The sequence below is a fragment of the Episyrphus balteatus genome, chromosome 1, assembly GCF_945859705.1.
Source record: "Episyrphus balteatus chromosome 1, idEpiBalt1.1, whole genome shotgun sequence".
In the NCBI taxonomy this organism is placed as follows: Eukaryota; Metazoa; Arthropoda; class Insecta; order Diptera; family Syrphidae; genus Episyrphus; species Episyrphus balteatus.
In genome coordinates, this window is record NC_079134.1 from 124,323,076 (window position 1) to 124,348,421 (window position 25,346).

General features: G+C 29.5%; 1 protein-coding gene across 7 annotated transcripts in view; it reads right to left on the bottom strand.

Annotated features, from left to right (window-relative positions):
* Positions 1–25,346, bottom strand: part of LOC129909142 (uncharacterized) — a 69,444-nt gene that overhangs the window by 4,404 nt on the left and 39,694 nt on the right. For 3 of the 7 annotated variants that reach the window (XM_055986170.1, XM_055986134.1, XM_055986126.1), the window contains 13 exons: positions 24,604–24,786; positions 24,396–24,533; positions 24,150–24,332; positions 10,682–10,813; positions 10,273–10,434; positions 10,026–10,187; positions 6,819–7,007; positions 6,607–6,744; positions 6,087–6,251; positions 5,459–5,641; positions 2,713–2,844; positions 2,375–2,527; positions 1,626–1,782 (listed from right to left, as the gene is read on the bottom strand). In XM_055986170.1, the coding sequence (XP_055842145.1) occupies positions 1,626–1,782; positions 2,375–2,527; positions 2,713–2,844; positions 5,459–5,641; positions 6,087–6,251; positions 6,607–6,744; positions 6,819–7,007; positions 10,026–10,187; positions 10,273–10,434; positions 10,682–10,813; positions 24,150–24,332; positions 24,396–24,533; positions 24,604–24,786 (2,077 nt within the window). Of the gene's footprint in view, positions 1–1,625; positions 1,783–2,374; positions 2,528–2,712; positions 2,845–5,458; positions 5,642–6,086; positions 6,252–6,606; positions 6,745–6,818; positions 7,008–10,025; positions 10,188–10,272; positions 10,435–10,681; positions 10,814–24,145; positions 24,333–24,395; positions 24,534–24,603; positions 24,787–25,346 lie in introns of all 7 variants that reach the window. The other 4 variants (XM_055986178.1, XM_055986152.1, XM_055986143.1 and 1 more) reach the window with 4 other exon arrangements.

Here is a 25,346-nt window from a genome sequence, read left to right on the forward strand (position 1 = left end):
TTAATTGGAAAACTTGCGTTTTTTTAACCCCCGAAAATCATATAAAGCCGCGATTTAAAACTGCCAGACTTTTAAATTCGTTATAAGAACGCATAAGGCTAAAAAACTGCATACTCACATTTTGGTTATACAACATAAACTCCCGAAATTTGATGTGGGCCCTCGGTCTATAAGAAATATCTGTCTGTAAATTTAAAAACAAAAACTCGTTCAAGCAGCTATCAACGAAATATGTACACGTAAATAGCCAAAATGTCAGTTTTCAAAAATTTACGGCAACGCCATATTTTCCCTATCCGAATTTTTTGCGAAAAACTAAAAAATAAAGTTTTTTAGAATACCTTGGATCTATCGTTAGAGCCGTTTTCGGGAAAAATGCAATAATTCGAAAATTATGCATAGAAGGTACACGGTATAAAAAACAAAGAAAAAAAACTGCGAAAAATCATCTGTTCCAAATTTCAAGAAAATCGTCCAGCGTCCACCCGTTTAGGCTGCACTACACCAGAAGGGTTCAATGGATTAAGAGGGTTGCGATATTGAAATAATGAGGTTCGGAAGCTTTACCTAAAGATAAAAAGGATATTTCTGGAAATACAAACCCTGTACAGAAGATTAGGTGAATTTTTAACTACTCAGACGTCTCCCTAAAGAGATGTTTGGCAGTCAAGGAGCATGATTGAATTTGTAGTGACAGAGGCAAGAGATTTAATAGCTGTTTGGCCGTCCGAGAAGATCCGAATATCCGTGTTGGATATTACGTTTTCTCTGAGCCAAGATATAACTTCTTGAATCGTCAGAATTTTCCCTTGGAGCACACTACATTGGTCTGGTAAGCAGAAGAAAAGACTGAGATTCAATTTTTCCACTTCATTGGTTTTTGAACCATCAGTATAGAAGTGTAAAGAGTCATTGTCTAGAATGCTACAGTCCTTTCATACAGCTCTAAGGTGTGGTGTAATCTAAACGATTTGGAATGAATCCGAAGTTGTTTAGAGTGTTAGTGTGATCAATATGATTACAGGTCCACTGAAAGGTTGCTTTTAGACGAGTAGCTGAGTTTGCTTCTACTTGTTTCCTGAAGATGTCAAGGGGTGTGAGATTTAGTAGTTTGTAGAGGGTGTCTGAAAGGGTTGACCTTAGCCCACCGCTAATGCACATACTAGCGACCTTTGGACTTTTATAAGCTTGTTTAGGTCTATCGCTTTGTCCAGTGCGGTACACCAAACTGCACCGATCAGCAGAAACATCAGTTTCCTTATATTCGCATGTGTGTAAAAACGTCGCTGCGGTATTATGTGAACATCTGTAGTAGAGACGTCACCGAATATTCGGCCGAATTTGGCCGAATAACTCCGCAAAGTTCTGCAAAGTTCCTTAACATTAGGCCAAATACCGAATAGAGACTAAGCACTCGGCCCAAATGCAATGATATTTATGTTAATAAGAAGATGTTCATCCTAAATTAAGTGGATTTCCGCCTAAATTATATAGATTTCCGCTTAATTTAAGACGGAAGTCATCTTGGAAAAAAAACATGCTTAATATTACGTGGTCTTTTTCTCAGTGTACTTATTTAATTTATTACCAATTTCCTGTTAACCTTTTTAAAAGCTTTAACTTACCTGAAGTAAACAAGGGCTGGGAAAGTTTTTATGGAATAACGTTTGGCTAATTGAGGATCCTGAATTTTGACCATATGAATGCCAAAAACATCACATTCATCATCGATCATCTCCAATCCTTCCAAAATCTGATCACAAATGTTACAATTGATTTTATCTAAAAATATAAACGTTTTCAAGATTAATAAACTCTATTCAATCCACGAAAAAAAAAGACTCTCGAAAAAGGCAAACGGAATGGAAAATGTTAATTTCGAAAACAGTTAGTATAATTAAGGTTTTAGGAACTTTTAAATGGAAATGTTGTAGAAATGCTGTGTCTGATGTTATTAAGGATTGATGTTAAGAATTTTAGCATTGTATTATGTTAAGCCGAAGAAGACCGCCCAAACACAGGTATTCTTTGTTTTTCAAACCAATAATCAGCTTTTAAAGAACACATCAAAGAGCGTTATTTTTGTTGTTTTTCTTTTGTTGTTGTTGTTTTCATTTTATGTTTTTAAATCGTCTGTTTAGACAAGTTACTATGAAACAAAAAATGTATATTGTAAATATGTACAAATTACTGAAACGACTTTTGTGGTTTTAGTAAATTTCTTAAAACTATAGATTTGCATAGAGAGAAGAGAGAAGATCGCCGTGATTTATATAAAAAAAAAAAAGCTAAAGCGCTCAGTATTTAAGGCTTTTTAATATGGCTAATAAAGAGAGAGTTTAATTTACTCAGCTGTCTGTACCATATAGAATACCTTGTTTACGGACACGGTTTCTTTTTTGCGTGATGTAATTCTGTACAAAGGCTTTTTTAGCGGGATTGGTGGTGGTGATATTGGTCGAATACATAATTGGAGCGCAAAAAGTTCGGCAATAAGCGGGTGGTTTTCCATTTCGATCTGGGGGTACTTGTTGATAATAAGGGTTTGTATTTTTAAAAAATTTTTTTTTTTTTTGTTTTTTTTTTTGGTTTATCGGGAATATTGTTATATTATTCAAAAAAACATGAAAAAACAAAAAAAAAAAATAGGACTTTTGTGAAAGGAAGAGCCAATAAATTTAACAAAATAATTGGATTTTTTTTTGAACTTACAGAAATAAACAGCTAGATATTGGGTTTCTTCGACCATAGTTTCTAACATTTGTCGAGTGATAAGCTCTATTCGATCTTCTGTTTTTTGTGTTATCAGCCATTGTAGTACTTCTTCTTCTTCGTTAAGTTCACCTGGTGGCAGTTAAAAGTAAATTAAATCAAAAACTGAATACATTTATATGAGATTTTAATGTAAAAAATTAGTAGTTACAAGCACTTTTCACAAAAATTTGTGAAAAAATCTATTAATAATTGTTTTGTCAGTTTGTTGTGTTTACAAAGTTGTTCTTTTAATCTGCAATTTCAAATTTATTTATTTATTTAATATCAATTAGAGTTTACAATCTCAAATAGACTAACGAAATGTTTAAATTATACATTGAATCATTATAAAATTAAAGCTACATTTGTACGAAAAAATAAAATTATTTATTAACATTATTTAATTAGTTAAAAAATACAAGTTTAACATATTCTTGAATGAGTTTCTACTCAAATGGAAATTTGTGAAGGAAATTGTTTTTCCGTTTCAGCTAAACTCCGACTGAAGCCCCACCTATTGTGAATATGTTTACTAGCTTAAACATTTTCGAAAATAAGCTCATATCAACTTATGTTTGTTCCATTCTGGTTGTATTAGAAAGCATAGCAACCGCCCAAAGTTTGGAAGTTTGAGTTTCCACATAGCTCAACAAACTTACAAATGTGCTTTTTTTTTGTTAAATAAATACTAATTTATTATAAATAAAAGCTATTTCGATATGGAGTTTGTTCATATTTTGACAACATTTGTCATCCATTGTAAATTTTCGAATGCAGAAACCTATTCGGATGATCGCAGATCTGCTATGGAAAATGTCTCTTTGTTCATATTTTGTATGTTTTTCAAAGTTTTTATAATAGATATTTGGTTATCATCAAGCTTATCATGTAAATTTTAAGCTTTTTATCGGGAACCTATTTGAATTACATATAATTCCTATTTAGTGGTGCTTTGTCGTTTTCTGTATCAATTTTAATTTATTTATTCAAAAATAAATTTTTACTTGCGTTATACATAATGTAGGTACTATAGCTATAGGGCAAGTTTAGGATTTGGAAAAAAAAATCGAACTCCAGATAATAAATCAGACATGAACTTATGATGATAGAGAATGCCAAAAAATTGGGTCCCGCAATTCTGTCTGTTTGTCTGTCCATCTCTATGTACCTCGATCTGCAGCCTAAACCAGTAAAGTGTAAAGCGATTTTCTTCAAACAGTTTTAGAGAATTCCTTAGAGGGGAAATTGAATTGTTTTTTAGGACCAAAACTAACGGTACCTACCATATAACGGAAATAGAAAAGTAAATTTTTCCTCAAAAACAGCTCTAAAGCTTTTTATTAAAATTTTTTTGTGTAATTTTACGGATAAGACCCAACTTTTGAAATTAAAAAAAAAATATTTTTACGGTCATAGAAAAGTAAGAAAAGTTTTTTTGGTTTCTGAATATCTCTAATACAAGACTTACCTTAAAAATAACGGCTCTAACGACTTTCAATTTATTTTTTCTTAAAATTCCTTTTCATAAATGAAATCATATGGCTTACTTTGTATTAAAACCAAAACCATTTAAACCGTGTTTTATTAATAATAAAAACAGATTTTATAAATTATTTTAAATTATTAAAAATATGCTTTAATAAAATCAAATTATAATTTTCCCTAATTTTGTTTCATAAAAATCTTTCAGATAAGAGCTACATTTACCATAAGAGCAAGTATGTGCAACCCAGTCGTGCATTTTATTTCGTTGAGTTTTCCTATGAGTTTAAATAATGTATCAACTTACTATGTGTTGTATTAATTTTAGACTCAAATATTATTTTTTGTAAATGATGAAAGTGCAAACGAAAAATTAAACACAAGAAAACTATTACTAGTACGAAATATCGGTCTTTCCGTTTGTTTGGCTTTGAGAGGTGTACAAATCGAATATTAAACTTTGAAGTCAACGGTATTGAATAATTTTCAAAAGATTAAAAAATAATCATAAGAAATCAATTGCTTCGATTGATTTAATCGATAGAAATATCATAATATGACTAACAGTTTTGCACTAGGAAAAAATGTTACGCATACACCTCAGTGACCCACAAAAAATATACCGCCAAAGCAAGCATATTTACCAAAAAAATAAAATACATGACTGGGTCGGACGTACTATGTACTTGCTCTTGCAGCTCAAAGCACTTTTATATAAGTTAACTTGTTTTTCAAAAATCAAATTGCATTAAATCTGGCAGTTCTGGGTTTAAATTGTCAAAAATGTAAGAAATGTCAAAAATCAAATGTTTTAGTTTATGTTATCAAATTGAAAATTCCAAAATATTGTTTTTCAAAAGGAAAAGTTTTTTTTTCAATTCTGTTTTAAGCACAAGTATTCCAGTCCAGTGTTTCCCTTTCAAAGGTGAATTCGTTTTAATATTTGAACAATGTTGTTTGGGTATTGGCTTCTGTGAAATCTGCGATATTTCGAAGCCGAAGGAGATATCTGTCCACCATTTTGAATTAAAGATGGGTCTGAATTTAGGATTCCTATTCTATCTATTTATTAATAAAGAAATAAAAGAGGTGTCAAAAATACCCTGAATTGGTTCTTACAATTACATAAGAATACATTGTCCCTTTTTTCCTATAATTCATCTATAATTCTTACGATTTCAATTTTCTAGGGAGGATTAAAAAACATTTTTTTAAAACTCACCTTCAAAAACATTCGGAATTCCTCCTTCAAAGTACACCAGTGCTGGATAATCATGTACTCCATAGCCATCCGCAACTGAGAAGTCTTTTGTTTTGACAAAAGTTATTCCATGCTTATCGCAGTCATCGTCAATATTCTCCAATTCCTCCAATACTTTTGTGCACTGTTCGCATCCATCAGTATCTGTATGGAATTTCAAAATTTTATTGAATTTTTTTTTTTTAAATCCCAATTCTAAACCAATAACATGGAGGAAACATGTATAGGTAAAGAGATAATATTGTGCAAAATAAAGGTGCAAACATAATAAAGCAAATAAATTAATAAAAATTATGTATAATTCTATAGCATCACGATAAAAGGGATCAATAAAAATTACCATTGAATCATATCTGGGAATTTTAAGTGAGATTAGAAGTGAGAAAAAAAAACATCTAGTAAAATATTATTTCACGCAATTTTATGTTAACATAATGAAACTCTTGGCAAAGGGTACAACAGGAGGTGTGATTTAACTGGGAGGAAATTGTTCGCATATCCGGGCGCATGGCGGGGGGGATAAAGTTGTACACGGCATTTTTTTTTTTTTTTTTTTTTTTTTCAATTTTTGTTCTACATTACACAATACCCTCTTCGTGATGTGTTGGTTTTTCAGATGCCTCCATAGTTTCTTCGCCCCCAAAAGCGGCTGCAGCACTAGCGCCACCACCTTCTTGCTGTTGTTCGCGCTCTTTTTTCATGCGCGCCTTTCGCATCGCCTTCGAGCTGCAAATGTCGCATTGTGTTTTGTTCCCTAATTTGCATAGTATTTTTCAATAATAGAGAAATGTTTTTGTTTTTTTTTTTTTTTAACTTAAAAATGGTTAGTTTTTGATTTGTTGTTTTTAAAAGAATCAGTTACATAAATTAATCTTATTTTTTTTTAAGATTATAAAAAAAGAAGAAATTAGTCACATTTTTTGTTTGTTTTGTTTTTCAAAATCTTGTCTGTAGTAAGTGCGGCCATGGAGCCGAACTTAACAAACAAAAATGGATTGTAGATCCATTTTTAGAGTATTATTGACACAGCAGCTGTTGTTGTTGTACATAGTGTTTATAATATGAAGAGTGTCCTTTAGGCAGACTGATAAGATTGAGCTTAAACTTACAAAAATACACAGCTATAGAACCGGATTCCTCGATAAGATGAATTAATCGCTCTCCTTCTAGATCTTCTATGACGTCACCACTTGGATCCTTTTGTGTTAATAGCCAGGCTAGGATTTGTTCTTCCTCATACAGATCTCCTGTGATATATAAAAAAATATATTTGATTAGAAGACTTGTAAATTTGTAAATACAAAAAAAAAAAGAGAATTACCAGCATAAATGACAGGTTCCTTAGAAGTTGGTTTAAAGAATACAATTGCAGGTAATGCAAATACACCATATTCCTTGGCCATTTGTCTGTCGTCAATCTTAACGAAATCTATGCCTTCTTTGTCAGCTTCATCATCAATGTGTTCAACTTCAGCTAGAACTCTTGGACATTGCTTGCATTCATCGCTATCTACAAATATAGTCAGATAAAGCCTAATTTGTTTCCGGTTTTACAGCAGAAAAAAAAGTTAAAAGATTGTAGCTGTTTCGATATAGAAATATTCTAAACGAAATTAAGAGGAACCTTTTTAGAGTAAAATGCATTTAACTGGGAGATTCAATTGAACGGGAGAAATTTATAAAAATATTTTTCTGAGATTTGAATGGACATATGCTGGGAATATTAACAAAGACTATGAAGTTTGCTATGAAGGCTTAGAATACGGCACCAGGAACCTTCCTGGTCACTATTTAGTATCTAATTATAAGCGATCCTCAAACTTGGTTGCCTCATTTTTCAAACAGTCTTTCATTGATCTTTCTTTTGAACCATTTGAAGCTTATTCTAATTGATTGCCGGATTCACTCCAATTCACAAAAAAAAAAATACAAAATTGTCAAACTTTCTCATATACCCAAAATTTTTTAATGCATCTTAAATAAACTCATAAGCTTCCGCTGTAAGTCACTTTAATCCCCTAGACAACATGGGTACAACAAGGATAAGTCCACTGCCACTAACCTCATTTATTTCGTGTCCTTTACCTTTTCAGTACATGAGGCTGCGTTGGAAGTCGATGTTGAATCCACTGACTTTAGCAAGGCTTTTGACAAAATTTCCCATAGTCTAATACTCTTCAAACTTACTGCACTTGGCTTTGAACCTATATTTTTGAAATGGATATCTTCCTATCTCCAAAATTGTTCTTATGGTGTGCGCTTTGGAAATGCTTTCTCTAACCCCTTTTTCGCTATTTCCGGGGTCCCCAAGGGACCATTAATGACATCAAAATAATCATAAAGAACTTCCATATCTCCATGCTGACGATACTAAGTTTTTTAAAACAATATCATCGGTAAATCGTTCCAAACTTATCACATCTTGACAGCTTTTCAGTTTGATGTCTTAAAAATTTACTCAAATTAAATGTAACCAAATAGGCTATGTCGAAAAAAACATTGTAATAAGAAACTAAGACGTTCACGGGTTTTTATTGCAGGAATCGTTCAATGGGTTGTAAAAGAAAATAAAACCGCGGAGTGCTTTTAAATGAGAGGGTGGAAATTGAAGATAGGGGTGCAAAAGCCTCCTTTTTAGTTTTTTCAATATATCTCGTAAACGAAGCAAAATTTTGAGATATTGTCCTTAACACTTTTTGTAGAGAATTAAATTTCCTATAACAATAATGTTTTTTAAAAATTGATAAAAAAAATTTCCTTACCAAAACAGTCAAAACAATCATAAAAAAAAATCAAAAAATTCGATTTTTTGAGTTTTTTTACTTTTTTGGCTGTGTCTCTTTATTGGGCTGAGATACGCATTAACATTTTTTTTATTGAAAGCTAACCGAAGTATGGCCATTTGAACCTATATTTTTTTCAGTTTTACTCAAGTAAAACAGAAACATTTGAGGGGAAAGTACGACAACTTAGCAACCAAGCGGTTTTTTATAGAGGGGTTAAATGCAATAATTTTTGTACCATGGGAGGGGGTGTCTATCTCCCCCCGGTTAGGCGGGAAGGGCAATTTTCTAAAAAAAAAATACTTAAAATTAAAAAAAAAAAATATTAAAAAACAACGGCAACACTTACAGTTATGAATGATACTTTTTTCGAAAACTTGAATTATACACTTAATTTTGATTTCAAAACCAATTTATTTAAACCAACTATTTCGAAATAAACGATTTCAAAATCAAAATTAAAAAAAAAAAAAGTTTAAAAACCATACTGAATACTATTTTAAAAAGGACTGTGGATTTCAACACGAAATTTATCGATAAAGTAAATTGCCTCAATTGATTTCTGATCAAACACTGGAAATTTATTTATTTATTTAAGCTTAGTACAAGCTATGACTTAAAACTACTTAAAAACTAACTTAAACTACCTTAGACTAATTTAACATTTTTTTTGTGTTCCTATGCCTTCTTGTTTTCTTTGAAAATTGAAATATAGAAAAAACTACTATCCTAACCAGGCTCGCCCATTTATTTTGAAAACAATTGATTGAAATAACCTTACTTAAAAATTTAAATTAAGTGTATAATTCAAGCTTTCGAAAAAAGCCCGACTCAAGATAGCCCGACTCATCGCAACTCGGCGTGTCTTTTACTCTCCTCAAAAATCTTATCTGAGTCGAGTTGTGATGAGTAGGGCTATCTTGAAAAATCTACGGTTTCTAAGGTTTCTATGGATTTTCCGCGTTTACGTGAATACCTCTATTATGAAAAGCAGAATTTTGAAAAGCAGAATTTTGAAAGCAGAATTTTGAAAAAAGAATTTTGACTCTGGCAGAATTCTGACCCCAACCCCTAATAAATAGGGGTGCTACCCCTACCAAAATCAAATTAAATCTCGGGTAAAGCATTGCAAAGTGATACTTCGGAAAGGTGATTGGCGACCAACAAGACAGTAAACGTCATCAAATAGAGGGACTGTATTGAGAGTTGTGAACAACCTACCAACTCATTGGGTTTCTTAGACAAAGTTATATCGTATTGGTTGATTTTGAAAAAAATAAACGAGGTACCTATGATTGGCAGCTATGTATTCACAGTAAATTTCAAATAGTTACCCTAAAGTAAAAAAAAGGTATACAAACAAATTTTTTGTACTTGTCTGTAGACAATTTGGGCAAAAGTCAAATCTAATCTAGAAGGTTAGAGCAAAAGGATTAAAGGATGTAGCTAAATTTAAATGATTACTTAATTTTTCGAATTTTTGGTTACTTGTAAAAACGCAAAACCAACGAACGTTTTCACCATAACCAAAATTGGGAGTAATGGAAACATTACAATACAAACAAAGGATTCTGAAAGATTCCTCGCAGCCTAATCGAAAGGCCAAACAACATAATGGCGCAAAAAATACTATGACGAGCTTGTTTAACGAGGTTGTTTAAAGAAATTTCCTCTAATCAGAAAGCTAATTGATTTAATTGTTTTGGATATTTTGGACATGGTCTAAATATGTGCATTAAACTTACAGAAAATAACGGCCAAGTAATCAGATGCCTTGCGAATTTTCTCAAACATTTTTCGGTTGACCTGTTCGATGTGGTCTGTCATTTCCATATTAGCAGGACTCGTAAGCCAATCAAGAACTTCCTCCTCATCATCAATATCACCGTCATAATTTATATACTTTCCTTTAAAAAAAAAGATACATTTTTGTGATAAGATAAATCAAGTGGTAATTTTATCGCCTATCTAAAAAATTATTTAGAAGCAAACCTTTCCTAAAATAAGTTATTCCTGGAGGATTTCTATATCCATATTTCTTTGCCATTAAACGATCTTTCATTTTAACAATACTTATTCCATATTCAACAGCTTCGTCATCAATCAATTCAATATGTCGAAGTATTCTTGGTGTATCAGCATCTTCTTCTTTATCTAAAAAAACAAAAATAAAAAAAAAAACAAAAGATAAGTTTAAAGTTATTAGAATTTGTTTGAATTTTCAGTGACTTTACGTAAATAAAGAAAATTTTAATAAAATAATAACTAAGCAGTTACAGTTTTCGCAAATGCTATCCCTGACCGCTGTTTATATAGAATTTGTTGTTGTGATAGAGTTGTTTAGAAGTCTTCCGGGCAACGACATTTTTTCTTTTATAATTGCCAACTCATCAATACTTACAAAATACAACGGCTAGGAAATCTTTTGTGGCAATATAGTCAAAGAGTGTATTTCTTTCGATTTCTTCAATGGTTTCATCGGCTTTTTGCTCAAGAATCCATTGGAATACTTCTTGGTTATCGGAGAGACTTCCTATTTTTGAAAATAAAAAAAAAAAAATATATCAAAATGTTAGACATGAAGAAAATCCAAATTTTAGTGTAAATTGAAAAAGTGTTTATACCTGTGTTTGGCAATGGTTCCGTCAATCAAATTTGAATAGTCCCTTTCTTTAAAAATTTTAAAGAAAGAAACTTATTTTCTATTATTGTAGATTTTTAAAGTGAGACATAAAACTATCAATTAATTTAAAGATTTAGGCTTATAATTTTCTGAGAAATCAATTTTTTCCTTATTAAATGGAAATCATTTTGAATGTCTATCAATATAATCTACCCCTAAATTTAAATCGCCTCTGTTTGATTGTTTAAAAAGAGCAAAAAATAATAATATGTATTCAAATGTATTTTTCTACATAATTATTTTTGTTTTAATTTTATCTTCCACTCTTTTTCTTTTTATTGTTTAGTTTATAATTGAAGACAACTTTCGCTGATGATGGTTCCTCAGTTGTTGAACCGAAATGCAACCAAATAAAAAATAATAAATAATTTCAAGTAATTTGAATATTTTTTATTTACAAATTTTGCGGTCTATAAGGAAAATTATAATTATAAAATAATTTTAGATTGATTGAAAACTTCCTGTGGATATTTTTTTTTGAGAAATTATTGTTACTCTCGAACTAACTTAATTGAACGTTGTTATAGTTTGGTGGAAATATTTGTGAGTATCGTTATTAAAAGTTATTAAAATGAATTTAAAAAAAAATTACTCATACGCCATAGTGACCCAAACCGATTATTGGTTTGTTTTTGGCAATACCCTGTTGATTGTTTACATTAAGCTGTGAAAAGAAATAAGATACAAGCAAACCACATATGCAATTATAGAGAGGAACGATCAATTAGAAACACTTTGGTAAAAATCCTTATGTAATATGGAACACGCCCATCTCCTCCGTTAGTTTAATAAATTAAAATTTCTTACAGATTTTTTCTTAATTAGTCATCGAAAATTAAAAAAGAGATTTTTGTATATATACTTAGAAAAATATATTCTACAATTAGGGTATATCTCCAAAGCTGACATCGATAATACAGGTAAACTACATTTTTACTTGAGATATAGGTACTATATATCAAGTTATGCATTCGTACAAAAAAAAAAAAAGTTGAGATAACATTTTTCCATGACATTACAATGGTAGAGAATGCCAAAAAAGTGGGTCCCGTAAGTCCGTCTGTCTGTCTGTCTGTATAAGGAGCTACAGCCTAAACGGATGGATCGATTAATGTCAAACTTGGTATGTAGCATTATTTGGCGACTCTCCAGAGGGGTTTTTGGAATTAATTTGTTTGGACCAAAAATAACGGTACTTGTCTTATACCGATTTTAATAAAATTGAAATATCTCAAAAACGGCTTCAACGATTTTGTTTAAAAAATTCAAATGTTAGTTTTAAGTTAAAGGCTATCTTCTAATGAAAAATTTTTTTTTTGAAAATCATTATTAAAGGTACCTGCCATAGAACCGTTTTTTTTTTTTCAAATCCGATTATCTCCGAAACTGCTAATTAAGTTCAACGAAACTTTTTTAGAAGAAGCATTCATAGAATCTAAATATAAACCAAAAATAAAATTTCGAAAAAAAAATAAGTTTTGGATTTTAAAAAAAAATTTGAAAATTTTCGAAAACGGGACATTGAATTTTTTTGAAATTTTGTTTTTAGATGTTGATTAGTGATTTCTACAAAATGGCATACCAATTTCATTTTAAAACTTTTTTTCCAAAAAATTATTTATAAAAAATTAGTTTTTTAAAAAACGGCTCCAACGATTTTGAAAATTTTTTTTCTAAAAATGCATGTTAATATATCAATTAAAACTGCATACTTGTTTTGGAGGGCAATTTAATTTCAGATTTTATTTTATTTTTTTTTTTAAACGAATTTTATTTTTTTTCCAAATTTCTATAGGTATAAAAAGTCTTAAAAATTTAAGCAACTTTAACTCTAAGAGCAAGTTCGTGCGACCCAGTCGTGCATTTTATTTTTTTTAAGCTATCATGTCAATCATCGTAACCGATCGGAACAAAATTTTCTCCGATTTCTACATATCGTGATAAGGGTTCAAATTGACAAATCGAATATATTCGCGAAAAAAACAATCTTTTTCCACTTTCATTTTAAAATGTTCATCATCAACGCAAAATCATTCCGAACAATAGTTAAATCAATGTGGTTTTAATTGATTTTATGTTGTTTTATGGTGGCTTTTCCCTCAGTATATATATTATTTTGATAAATATCACCACCTACCCTATCTACCGTTTACAATTCGACGTTGACTTTTGGGACACCCTGTATGAAGAAAATCAAATGCAAAAATAAGGTGTGTTTATTATTTATTTTATTGAAAGTTCTATACGTTCTTTATGTAGATAAATTCATGCACGTTAGAACAATTTAGAACTTTTCTACGATCAGAGATTTCTTCGAATGCATACGATACGTGATATTAATAGATCGTCGCTCCCAATAGAGCTGTATACTTCTTTTGCGGGGTTAGGGTATGCAAAGGAGATGGCACATTTTTCTATGGAGCTTGGGCCCAGTGTGTTCACTAACGAAATTGGTATCAAATGAAAGGTGACGGTAAGCACATTACGTGGGTAAAATATTTTCAAATTCGTTAGTGGGGTTTTGGAGATATTTGAGTTTGAAGTTTCGGATTTCACAATCAAGATTTCAGCTAATTTTTCGAACAATTAATCGTAGAATGCGTAATAATGGGTGTACAGAAATAATATTGGTATCAAATAAAAGGTATTTCTCTTGTCTATAAATCTGTATCAAAAGTTTTTTTCTTTGTTAAAAAAAATAATACATATTAGGTATTTACTTCTCAAAAGGTGATTTTTTTAAGCGAGGCATTTGGCACATCGAAATATCAAAATATTCAGTGGTGAAATGCACTTTTTTTTTGTAATTTTTCGATAGCTTAATGTGTTACCTTTAATTCTATATATTAAATAGTTCTATAAAACATACAAAAACCTTATAATAAGCAAAATACACAAAAACGCGCTGAAATATGCCTATTAAATAATAAGAATAGAAACTATAGTTCAGTCAATGGGGAAAAATCTGGAAAAAGCTATGACTTGAGCTAAGTTTGAATGCAGTATTGAAGAGGGGTTTATCCCAAGTACAAATCTCAGATTGCGTATTGTTTGGTCTTGTGGGGCGACCGCCGTTTTGAAAAACGCATTTGTCTCAATATCTCGAGAACGACTGGTCGGACAGAAAACTAGAGAGGACTTTTTAGATTGGAAATTAGTTAATCTTTCTTTTTCTAGTACATCATTTTTCTCTAGGAGTTATAATTTCAGAGTTACACTACCGAAAATTGTGTGTTTTTTGATATTTTAAATATTTTAAACAACCCTTAGAGTTAAGTGCGGAATTACTGAGAATGAGATACTTTGCGGTTCTGTTACTCTGAAAGTATAACTCCTAGAGAAAAATGATGTACTAGAAAAAGAAAGATTAACTAATTTCCAATCTAAAAAGTCCTTTCTACGCATTCTACGATTAATTGATCGCAAAAATAGTTGAAATCTTGATTTTGAAATCCGAAACTTCAAACTCAAATATCTCCAAAACCCCACTAACGAATTTGAAAATATTTTACCCACGTAATGTGCTTACCGTCACCTTTCATTTGATACCCATTTCGTAAGTGAACACACTGGGCCCAAAAATGTGCCATCTCCTTTACTTCTTGAAAATAAATGTCAAAGGGATTAGCAATGAGCACCATCTAGTGTTCAAAAATTATTGTAAAATAGTTTTGTTATGGCATGAGCCTACTAAGAAAATATGTGAGATTGAGAAGTATAACTTTAATCTCGTGTACATTGTACACCTGTTTTTTTTTTATAGGAAATGGAATGGGCTTTAATTTTGTGGAACATTATCTATCCACAATTTGCTTAATTTTAATAAAAACCCCCATACGAAACTTTCGTGTTATTGCATTTTTATTTTTTTTTTTTCAAAAACGGCTTTAACGCTAAACCAATTTTGTTTAAAAGTTAAATAAATATAGTTCTGATAGTATTTAAACATAAATGTATTATTAACCTAATTAAAATTTTACATTTTGAATGGTTAACAGCCCAGTCGTGCATTTTATTTATGGTTGGTATCAACACAAAGTCCCGCCTTCTATAGCAGGTTCAAAGTCTTCAAAATCCATCTTTTTTTTTTAAACCGAATTTAAAGTACAAGAAACCGAAACCAAACTTCGAATTTAAAGTACAGTAAAGATCCTCTTTATATTTAAAAAATCCAAATAGCAGGACCAAGAGCACACAATCGGATAGGGAGTTTATTGTTCGAAATATTTTCACGTCGTCAGCATAAAATAAAGTTTTTGAGTTTTGAAGGTCTTTTATAAATAACAAAAAGAGTAATGGGCCTATGGCACTTAATTGAGGTGCACCAGAATTTACTCTAAAGTTCTCAGAACATTCATTTTTGAAAATTACACAGTAATATCTGTCAACAAGGTTTGAAAATATCCAAGAAACAAAGTTGTCCTTTAGTCCAATTCGTTTAAGCTTTTTCAAAAGTAGTTTTTCGAATGCCTTACTGACAATAGTAAATGTGCAATCAACTTGTGGCTTTTTATGTGCAATCAACTTATGGGTTTATCGAAATGGTTTGATAGACAATTCAGTTTCTGTTAGAGCTTATTTACAAATAATTAAGAGTAACAGATCTTCAGGAAACAAATTGGTAAAAACTTAAAAAGGGTAAGCAAAATTAACGTTTTTCAAACTTTTTAAAGAAATATCTAGTTTGAAACAATTTTTCTGACGTGAAGTCACATTAATCGTTTTGTTGTTGTTAATTTTTAAAGGTTTACGCCGAAATTTGATCATTATTTAGATTATAATGAAGCCCTCATTTTCTTAAATTTTAACCACATACTAAAAAGTTATGTTTTTTCTAAATATTTTAAGATTACCACCAAGAAATCTATATTTAATACTTTATGTATGTTCTTTGTATGTAACAAAGAAATAGGTATTTAAATATAAAATTATTTTTCCTCTTTCCAAAAGAATAAAGTAATTAATTTCTTTGCTCAACAGTGTTCCAGTACAAAATCACTGAGTGTGTTAGATACTGTTAGATTTTTTTAGCTACAACAAAACTGTATTAAGTTTTGTGATTTTCTAGATCTGATCTGCTAGAATTCGTGCAATTTTTCGATTTCTATTTTTATTTAACACTTTGTGACATATAATTTATTTTTTTCAATTTCAGGAATAATAAAACAACCAAATCCATTGAATTGTGACTTCTTTATTATTGTTAAAAAAAACATAACGACTTTTTATGCACAAACAATTATTTATAAATGTCCTACACCAAAAAATAACATATGCAATTCCAAAACAAAAATTTGTATTTTTAAAAAATTCAGCCAAAAGATTCACGTACTTTTTTTTTTTTTTGTAAATCAGAAAAAACAGTAAAAAGAAAAACTCAACTTGAGTTCTAACAATTTTATTTTATTAATAACAAACTACAAAAAAAAAAAATGTTATTTTTAAACGAAGCTAAATTTTACAAAACTTAATGTAAATTTTTTGTTTTCTTAATTTATGCAGTTTCTGAACACTTCGTTTCGTTTTTTTTTTCTTTGTTTGTTTTTGTATCAAATTATTTTCTAAATTTGCAAGTCTTCTCATAATTATAATTTATTAAATTCATTAAATAAACAAAAAAAAAAAAAAATAATATTTATGAAACTATAACTTATGGTATAATTTCTATTATTATTAAGATAACATAAAAGAATTTGTAACAATAAAATAACAATATAACAAAAAAATAAATAAATAAATAAGTTAGAAAATAACTGTGCAAAAAAATAAGAGTATTGTTTTATTTTGTAACATTCAGCTTTGGCGAGATTTTTCGAGATTGGAAGTTAGAAAACAAGAAAAAAAAATTAATAACAAGTTGCTTTATTATATAATTGATTTTTAAAGCATTAAAAATGTACAAATTTGTAAACGATAGTATCAAAAGTTATTTGTTTTTTGTTTTTTTTTTTTTTTAATTTTTATTTTACAATAAATATACAAAAATATATTTTTTTTTTAACTTTTTTGAAAAAGCGTGCAGTTTTTGTGCAAATATGTAAAATTTAAATGAAATTTTTAAGACTTATTTTGTTAGTTTTGTTGGGTCGAATGTGTACCAGTTGTCAAAGTAGCCCAATCTCCGCAGTACTCAGCAGAGGTTTAAATCCGTACCATTTTTTTCTATAATTTATTCAAAATTCATTTCAACAAATCTAACAGAATAAAGATGTTTTTAATCGAGTATAAAATGACATAAAACGTTTTTGACGTTTAACAACAAAAAGGTTAAAAAATAACTTCAAATGTACATAGGTAAACAGTTTTAGAAAGTAAAAAAAATGAATAACTGCACGCTTGTTCTTTACAAAATAGGATCCAGTAAATGACGAAATGCACTTTGTTAACAGAAGTTTTCAAGTTAAAAATTTGAGTTTTGAAAGGTTTGACATCTTTTGTAAAACAATTTGACAGGAAATAAAAAAAAAAAAAACAAGGTTAGTAAGACAGTTCTGTTAATTGTGATTTTCTGGATGTATATGTTGTGTAACAGGTAAACCTTTCGGGCCTTACGACGATATAGATATGTTTTGGATCATGCATCTATATAGGATAATGACGGTGACGGTGTGTTGGATGACATTCTTGGATTTAAGTTTTTTTTTTTTTTAACCATTTTGGTGTGATGGTGATCAACATACAGAGTATGAAAGTGACAGTTCTGGATGGGTGGTGGTGGTGTTCGCAATGTCACATTGAAGGAGCAATTGTCAATTCGATTCGAACAAGCTCCTGCTATAAAATTCGTTTCTCTCTTTCTCTCTTGCGGGGGTGAGGAAACGTTATTTTTTTTTGTGTCCTGTTTTTCAAGGATTTTGTATTGATTTTTCAAAATTGATTTTGGGTATCAGGTTGTGGATCGGATGTTTTGGCTTAAGGCTCATTTTTTTTTGTTTTTATTTAATTAATTTTTGTGTGTGTTTTTGTGTAGGTAGCAATTTTAATTATTTTTTATAAATTTATGTTTTTATTTTTTTTTTAACAAAATCAAATTCAATTACTATATTGCTTCTTTATTCCCACAGAGAGTAATCCTGAAACATAAGGTCATATAAATTTTTAATTCGATTATGCAAATAATTTATTCCTGAAAGACAGAAAGAGAGAAAAGAATGTGAGGAAAACAAAAGACGATATACAGTTAATAAATTTCATTCGATTTACTGTCTACCAGAAAATGTATTTGCCAATGCCTAACATACCGGATTTGACGTTGATCTTGTGTTCGCCATGATCATTGGATAGGGATTTTTTGCTGCCTTTGCCAATTGGTTTCTCATCAGAGGGACTTGGTTTAGTATTAGATTTTGTGTCTTTTTTCAATGTAGTAGGCAGTGGGGTTAAGGGTTTGTTTTTGTTGGATGAAGCACCGGTTTTGGGGGATGTATACGAGACCTTAACCATTGGAATATCATCGGATTCTTCATCGGATTCTTCTGAAACTGCTGCTATTGGTGCAGACTTCTTTGATGGCTTTGAAGTGGAGGTTGTTGTCTTTGATGCTGATGCTGGTGTGGCTGATGATGATGATGGGCTGAATTTGAAATTGCCACCCTTTTCAAGGGTTTCATGACCAATACGCTGGGCTGTCATATGGGGTACTTTGGTTGATTTCTCGAGCTTTGTTGGACAGCATTGGAATGGTTTGTATTCATTGGGAACGTATATATTGCCCTGCCTTGCTGATTGGCCGCCATGACCCAATCCAACATAGAAACATTCGTCATCTGTATGGTAACAAACAAAAACATTTTGTCAGATCGATAGATATTTTTTTTTTTTTTGGTATATTTTTGAAAAAAATTCAAATATTTTTTCAACACAAACAATTAAATTTTTTTCTGTTATTATAATTTATTATTAAATATTTTTTTTTTTTTTTCAATTGGTTGTAAAGAAAAAAACATAGAAATGAAGTCAAAAAATGTATACCACAAATGGTTAGTATATTTTTTTTTCTTTATCATTACAACAATAAGAATAAAAAAAAAAAAAAAAACTTAAGCGTGCTGTTGTAGTTGCAAATGGTTCTACATAACACAATATTACATTAAAGAAAAAGTAAAAATTAAATATATAGAAATTGCATTATACATTCCTATAACTGACAAAATGTTTTTGATGCTGATTTATTTTTTTTTTTTATTTTGTATGTATTTTGGTTTACAATTATTACAAAAAGTTACATAATATAAATGTATTAACAGTAACCATTGGCTTTATTTTAATTTTTGTTGTAAAATTATTTAATTAAAACAAAAAAAAAAAAACACTTTCTTTTTGATAATAAAATAAAAATAAAAATTATTGTTCTTAATTTTATATAATAAAAAAATGGAATTGCATTTGTTTATTTTTTTGGAATGAACACTAAATTTTTTTTTAATTTGAATAAAATTATATATATTAAACATTGTGTCAGCTATGATATTTCTGGTTGATTAAACTCTTTGGTTAATAGTTGGATAAAATTGAATCAACGATTAAAAATCTTGGAATTTTGTCAATTTTATTTGGGGTTTTTTTTTTTTTTTAAACAAAATCACACGTTATAGGTTGATTTTTTAATTTGATATATCATGAGGCTGTGTTTTTTGTGTATTGTGTATAGGTATTTTGAGTTTTTTTGTTTGAAGCAACTTGATGCAATTTTAAAAAAAGGGGTTTCAATATATCACTTTAGGTATGATGAATATATGATTTTCAAAGTTGAAAATATAATAATTTGATTGTTTTGGTAGGAAAACATTCCTTAATAAGCATTTCGAAAGACATTCTTTTGAAGGAAATTTTTGGGATAAAATAATTATAAGTATTTTTTTTTACCAAAAATTAGTATATGACGTAACTTGTTGTTTGTCCTTTTGTTTATAAGCTCACGTTATATTTCCTTAAAAATAAACATACATTTTTGGTCGAAATTTCAAATAATATAGTTGTTATTAAATTTATTAAAATAACATTTTTTGCAGAAATATTCACAACAAAAAATAAGCTTTTTTCAATATCAGCCAGTTTCTGAATAAAAACTCCCGGGGAAATGTGTTCGGGAGAACGACTCCCAATCAAAAAATTTCAAAAATATCATTCTTTTCTTTGTTTTAATTTTATTCCTTGCTGTGATTAATGATGAAAAAGCAAAATAGGCGCAAAATTTCCATAAACTTTTTGATTGGAAGCACATTTCCCGAACGCGCTTCCCTGGGAGTTTTCATACAGAATAGGGCTATCTTGACCTACCCTACAGACTCTTAAGTCTAATATTTTAAAATAAAATAAATCTCAAGAAATGTAATTTATTCTAATACTACAAAATATTTTAACGTAGGCAGTACTAATTAAGACTATAATTTATTAGGGTGAATGGATTATATTTTGTTTTTTATTTTCGAATACGGTATCCTTAAAAAAGGCACATTTTTAACTTTAAATTTAATAAGATGAATTACTTTTATTTATTCACTTTATTGTTTAATAGTTGCGGCCCCAAGATGGTATTGTGCCGGTATTGTAACACTTTGTAAGGGTTGTGCAGATATCAACCTGTCGAGCAAATCTCAACGCCAACCTCGCGGCGGGCGTTAGTTAAAAATTCGGTTCTAGCAAAAATATTCGAACGGCAATTCTTTCAATTAATTTAAAAAATATACATCGGAATGAATTAAAAAACAAGTGCTGACGTCACAGTTTTTCTCAGATTCTCTTTACTTGACTCCAGTTTGACTTAACTAAATGTCGTATGAAACTGCTACCAACTTCATCTTCAAGTTTTGTACTTATGACATGATATTTTGCTACCTTTGTTTATTGAAAATTTAGCCCTTGAAAATTCCGCTTTTTACTTTTTTATCCTTTTCCAATCCTCTTTTATTTATTTTTTTTAAGTTTACAAATAAATTTCTTGTATAACAAGAAATTTTTAGGACCTTTAAATTTTTGTCATAATGCAAAAAATTTTAAATCAAAATTTCATAACAGCATCATCGTTTTTAATGAGACCATATTTTTGTTTTTAAATCGCACAGAGATGACCATTTAGAAAATTTACTATAAGTTCATTGTTGTAATGGAAGACATTTGCCAATTTTGAAAATTTTCTATCATATTTTACAGTTTTACCCAGTTTTTAAGTAAGACATCTCTGTATATTTATCGATTTTTTATAGAAACATTTAAAATTAATTCGGCACGGGTGAATGAAATGACAGAGACTCAAAGCTTTGGAAATATTTTGTTTTAATTTATTGAGAATCTTTTAAGTCCGTATTGATTTTTAACTTAATGAACTTCTTCTTACGAAAAATTACTCTTTCATACACTTTATCATTATTTATTATTCGATTCTAGAGAGATAAAGAGATGGTTAAAGTAGAAATTCTTAATAATGGTTTGATGTGTAGAAAAATAGATACTAGCCTTTATGACTGCTTTTAAATAAAATGTATCTGTTTTCGATCGTTAGATTAGAATTCTTAGACTTTTCTATTTTTATTTTATTATTCCTTATGAGATTTTACGATATGTTGAAAAAAAAAATCTGTAACAAACAAGAAAATTCCACCTTTACTTAATAATTATTTTCGAGAATACGGTCTCAAAACTCATTAAAATTGAATATTCAATGGAATAAACAAGTTTTTATCCACTACCCACACAAAATAAAAATCCAATAATTTTGGATCGGCAACAATTATCAGGATTTTTTTCCAATTATGATAAGAAATAATATACTGTTTCATTCAAAGGAAACGAGGATTTAAAAGATTATGGTTATAATTTATTTTTAAGAGAAAGATGACTGGGAAGTGCGAAAGGAAAAATTACCACGAGCAAAAAATGGAACAGGCCTAGAAACTGAATGTCCGAAGACTTAATTGAGATATCAATGAAAATAAACGTATTTACAAAGGATAGTATTTCTTCTTAAAGTCAAGTTATACTTGTCGTTCTTACCATTGGATATTATTTAAATTGCTTTTTGTGATAAAGCTCGTAAAAGCGTATAACTGGATAACGAATTAAAAAAAGGCTCCATTAAAAAAAAAAATCATTAAAAGACATTGGGAAGTGGGTACGTGATCAATGTGTTTGAAATTTGTTTGATTGTTTTTATTTTACTATTGAGAAACTCACTTATTCGACGTTTTCGTAAGAATATTTATATCAAATTTATAAAATGTATGTTTAAATATTTTGAACGCCAGTTAAATTAAAACAATCAACAATTTTGATATAAATACAGAATAATCTAATTTCTACAAATTATTTAACACTTACAAATACGACTAAAATATTTTAATCCAGTCAAATAAGGGTTTCACCTCGGAATGAATGCTAGTATAAATAATGTTTTTTTAGTGCATATCCCAAAATTTTCCCTTTTCTCAAAAAATAAAATTTTGTCATAGATATGAATGCTTTTTGCATTGCATTGTTTTGATTCTTAAGGATAATGGATATAAAAACCTTCATGCAAAATTTGGTTCCTCTACCATAACTTTTAGGGGTTTTTCGGTAGTAAGTTTGCAACTGTTATAATAATATGGGTTGACAGATGAAAAACTGGTATAGCTTTTTTCAGAGATGTCAGATTGTCTTGATTTTAGATTTTTTGGCATCAGCATTAAAAAAATACCTCGAAGACATGTATCATATGTGTATATAATACCATTGTCTATTACTATTGCTAATTTTGAAAATCTTCTTTCGCGCTTTGATCTTGAAAATCGCGACTTGCGGACATTAGATTTTTCTAGACTTTTGAGGTATGTTATAGAATGCCAAAACGAAGATATTGAGCAAAAAAAATTTCTATTAGCATTCATTCCGAGGTTTACCCCTTATTTCACCTTATTTGACTGTATTATTGAAGGAATTTATCGAAAAAATCATAAGCTTTTCTATCTACGAATGAAATTCACTTAGTGTTAATGAGTGTAATGCTGTGTTTGAATACAAGTAGTAGATCAGTAACATTGAACGACTAACTACAAAATCATTATTTTTTTTTTCTTAACCAAAAAAATGTTTACCTTTCTGTGAAGGTTTAGATTTTGATTTTTTGGGATCTGTTGAAATAAATAAAAATTTCATTTTTTTTAATAATCATTATAAAGAAGGTACGTATAAAAAAAACTATCACAAACTGAAAAATATTACTTTTAAAAACCAACATTTTAAATGATTCATGTTACTTAATTTTGTGTTACATACTTGAATTTATTATAATTTTTAGAGGAGGGTTTTCCAATTACTTTAATTGTTTCTGAAAAAAGCAATGTCAGTTGAATTCATTACAACATTTGAAACGATTTTTTGTTGAAAAACATTTTCTTCCAATTTTTTCAATTCATGTTGTTGTATCCAATGTATAAGTGTAATAAATTCAACTAATCCCAGGGTTGCATTGTCAAAATAATGATATCAGGTAGGCATAAACGCGACAATGAATGATTGGAGGAACAACTTATTAGTAATGATTTTGGAAAACTCTTTTACCTAAATATTTTTTGAAAAATTTTGCAGCGTTGAAATCTTTCGATCCATTGGAATTTTTCTTGACAGATAATTTTTTTACAGTTTTTTTGTTTTTGTCATTGTCGTCATCGTCATCGTCGTCATCGTCATCGTCATCGTCATCGTCATCATCATCGTCGTCGTCATCGTCATCATCGTCGTCGTCATCGTCGTCATCATCGTCATCGTCGTCATCATCATCGTCATCATCATCTTCATCATCTTCATCATCATCATCGTCATCATCTTTGGATTTACTATATTTCTTTGGGATACCTCCTTTTTTGTTATTTTTCCCATCATTTCCTATCACAGCCAAACAAATTATTTAAAACCAAAATAAATTTCCAGTAAAAATTTTGTTTTTAAACAAGAATCTACTTCTACCAATCCTGATGTTTTTAAATTTTCTAATACTCCTAAAAAGTTTATGTTAAATAATTTTTTCCTAAAAAATGTAAAATCTACCTTTATGTTAATAAGAAGTTAAAAAAAAACTAAATAAATAAAACGGAATGCTCACTTTTTTGATTGACCAACCACTGCAAAACACGGTTTTCGTTTTTGAGATTACCTAAAATTTCAAAATCATCATCTTTTGTTTTTCAATAAATCAAACTTCAAAACTTACCATCATACATGATCGGAACTCCAGTTTCATAGTACACCAAAGCTGGGAAAGCAAATATTCCGATTTCATGGGCTAATTTGACATCATTGGATTTGACAAACTGAATACCATGTTTGTCTGTATCATCATCAATATTCTCTAGTTCTTCGAGAATTTCTGAACATGTGCTGCACTTATCATCATCTGAAAATCCATTTATTTTAAAATCATATTTTCAAAGCAGAAGATATTTATAAAAACACTTACAGAAAAATACTGCTAAATGTTCAACATCATTGATCAATACTTGAAGTGTTTTACGATCAACAGATTCAATAACATCAGCATTGGACTCATAAAGATCAATAACCCATTCAAGAATTTCTTCTTCCTTCATCAAGTCACCTTAAATATATATTTAATCATTTAGAATGTTGTTGAAAATTTTTTATATTGGAGTTCAAAAATTCAAAACCTTGATAGAATGTCCTAAATTTATTTCTGTAGAATGCAAGAGCGGGCAGTGTTTGTACATCATATTCTTTATCAATGCCTTCGTCGGAAGTTTTAACGAAATTAATATCCTTTTCTTCACATTCATCGTCAATGTTTTCCAATTCATTTAAGATCTTTTGGGCTTTTTTGTCTCCTTCACGATCTAAAGGGTGTTTATTTTTTAATAATTTATTAATATCAGAAATTTTTAAAAGATAAATATGTACATAAGCAGATTCATAAAAAAGGAAAAAAAACGCGAAAAGTAAAAATTTGAGAACTCAAGATTTAAATTTAGGCAGTACTTTTGTTGGCCTGTGTAGTTTCCCCTCACGGAAAATAAGGTGCAGATTAAATTTTCCGATATTTTTGTCCAGCAATGTGATTTTGTTCGCACAATGATTTAAAAAATGTCGTCCATTCAAAAGAAATACTTTAAAGATGATTTGGTCATACTTATTCATGAGAATCAACAAGAACGAACTTGTGTACAAGTGACTTTAAGCATTTGGACACTCCACAGACTTTCCAATCGCTAGATTACTTGTTCAAACCTAGACACAGCTCTGTGAGGAAGATATACAGGGTGTCCCAAAAGTTAACGTCGAAACGAAAACGGTAGATAGGGTAGGTGGTGACAGTTATCAGAAAAATAATTAAAAAAATCGCAGCCATATATTTTGGGAGTTGTGCGCATTTGAAAAAAAGTCGAAAAAATGGTCA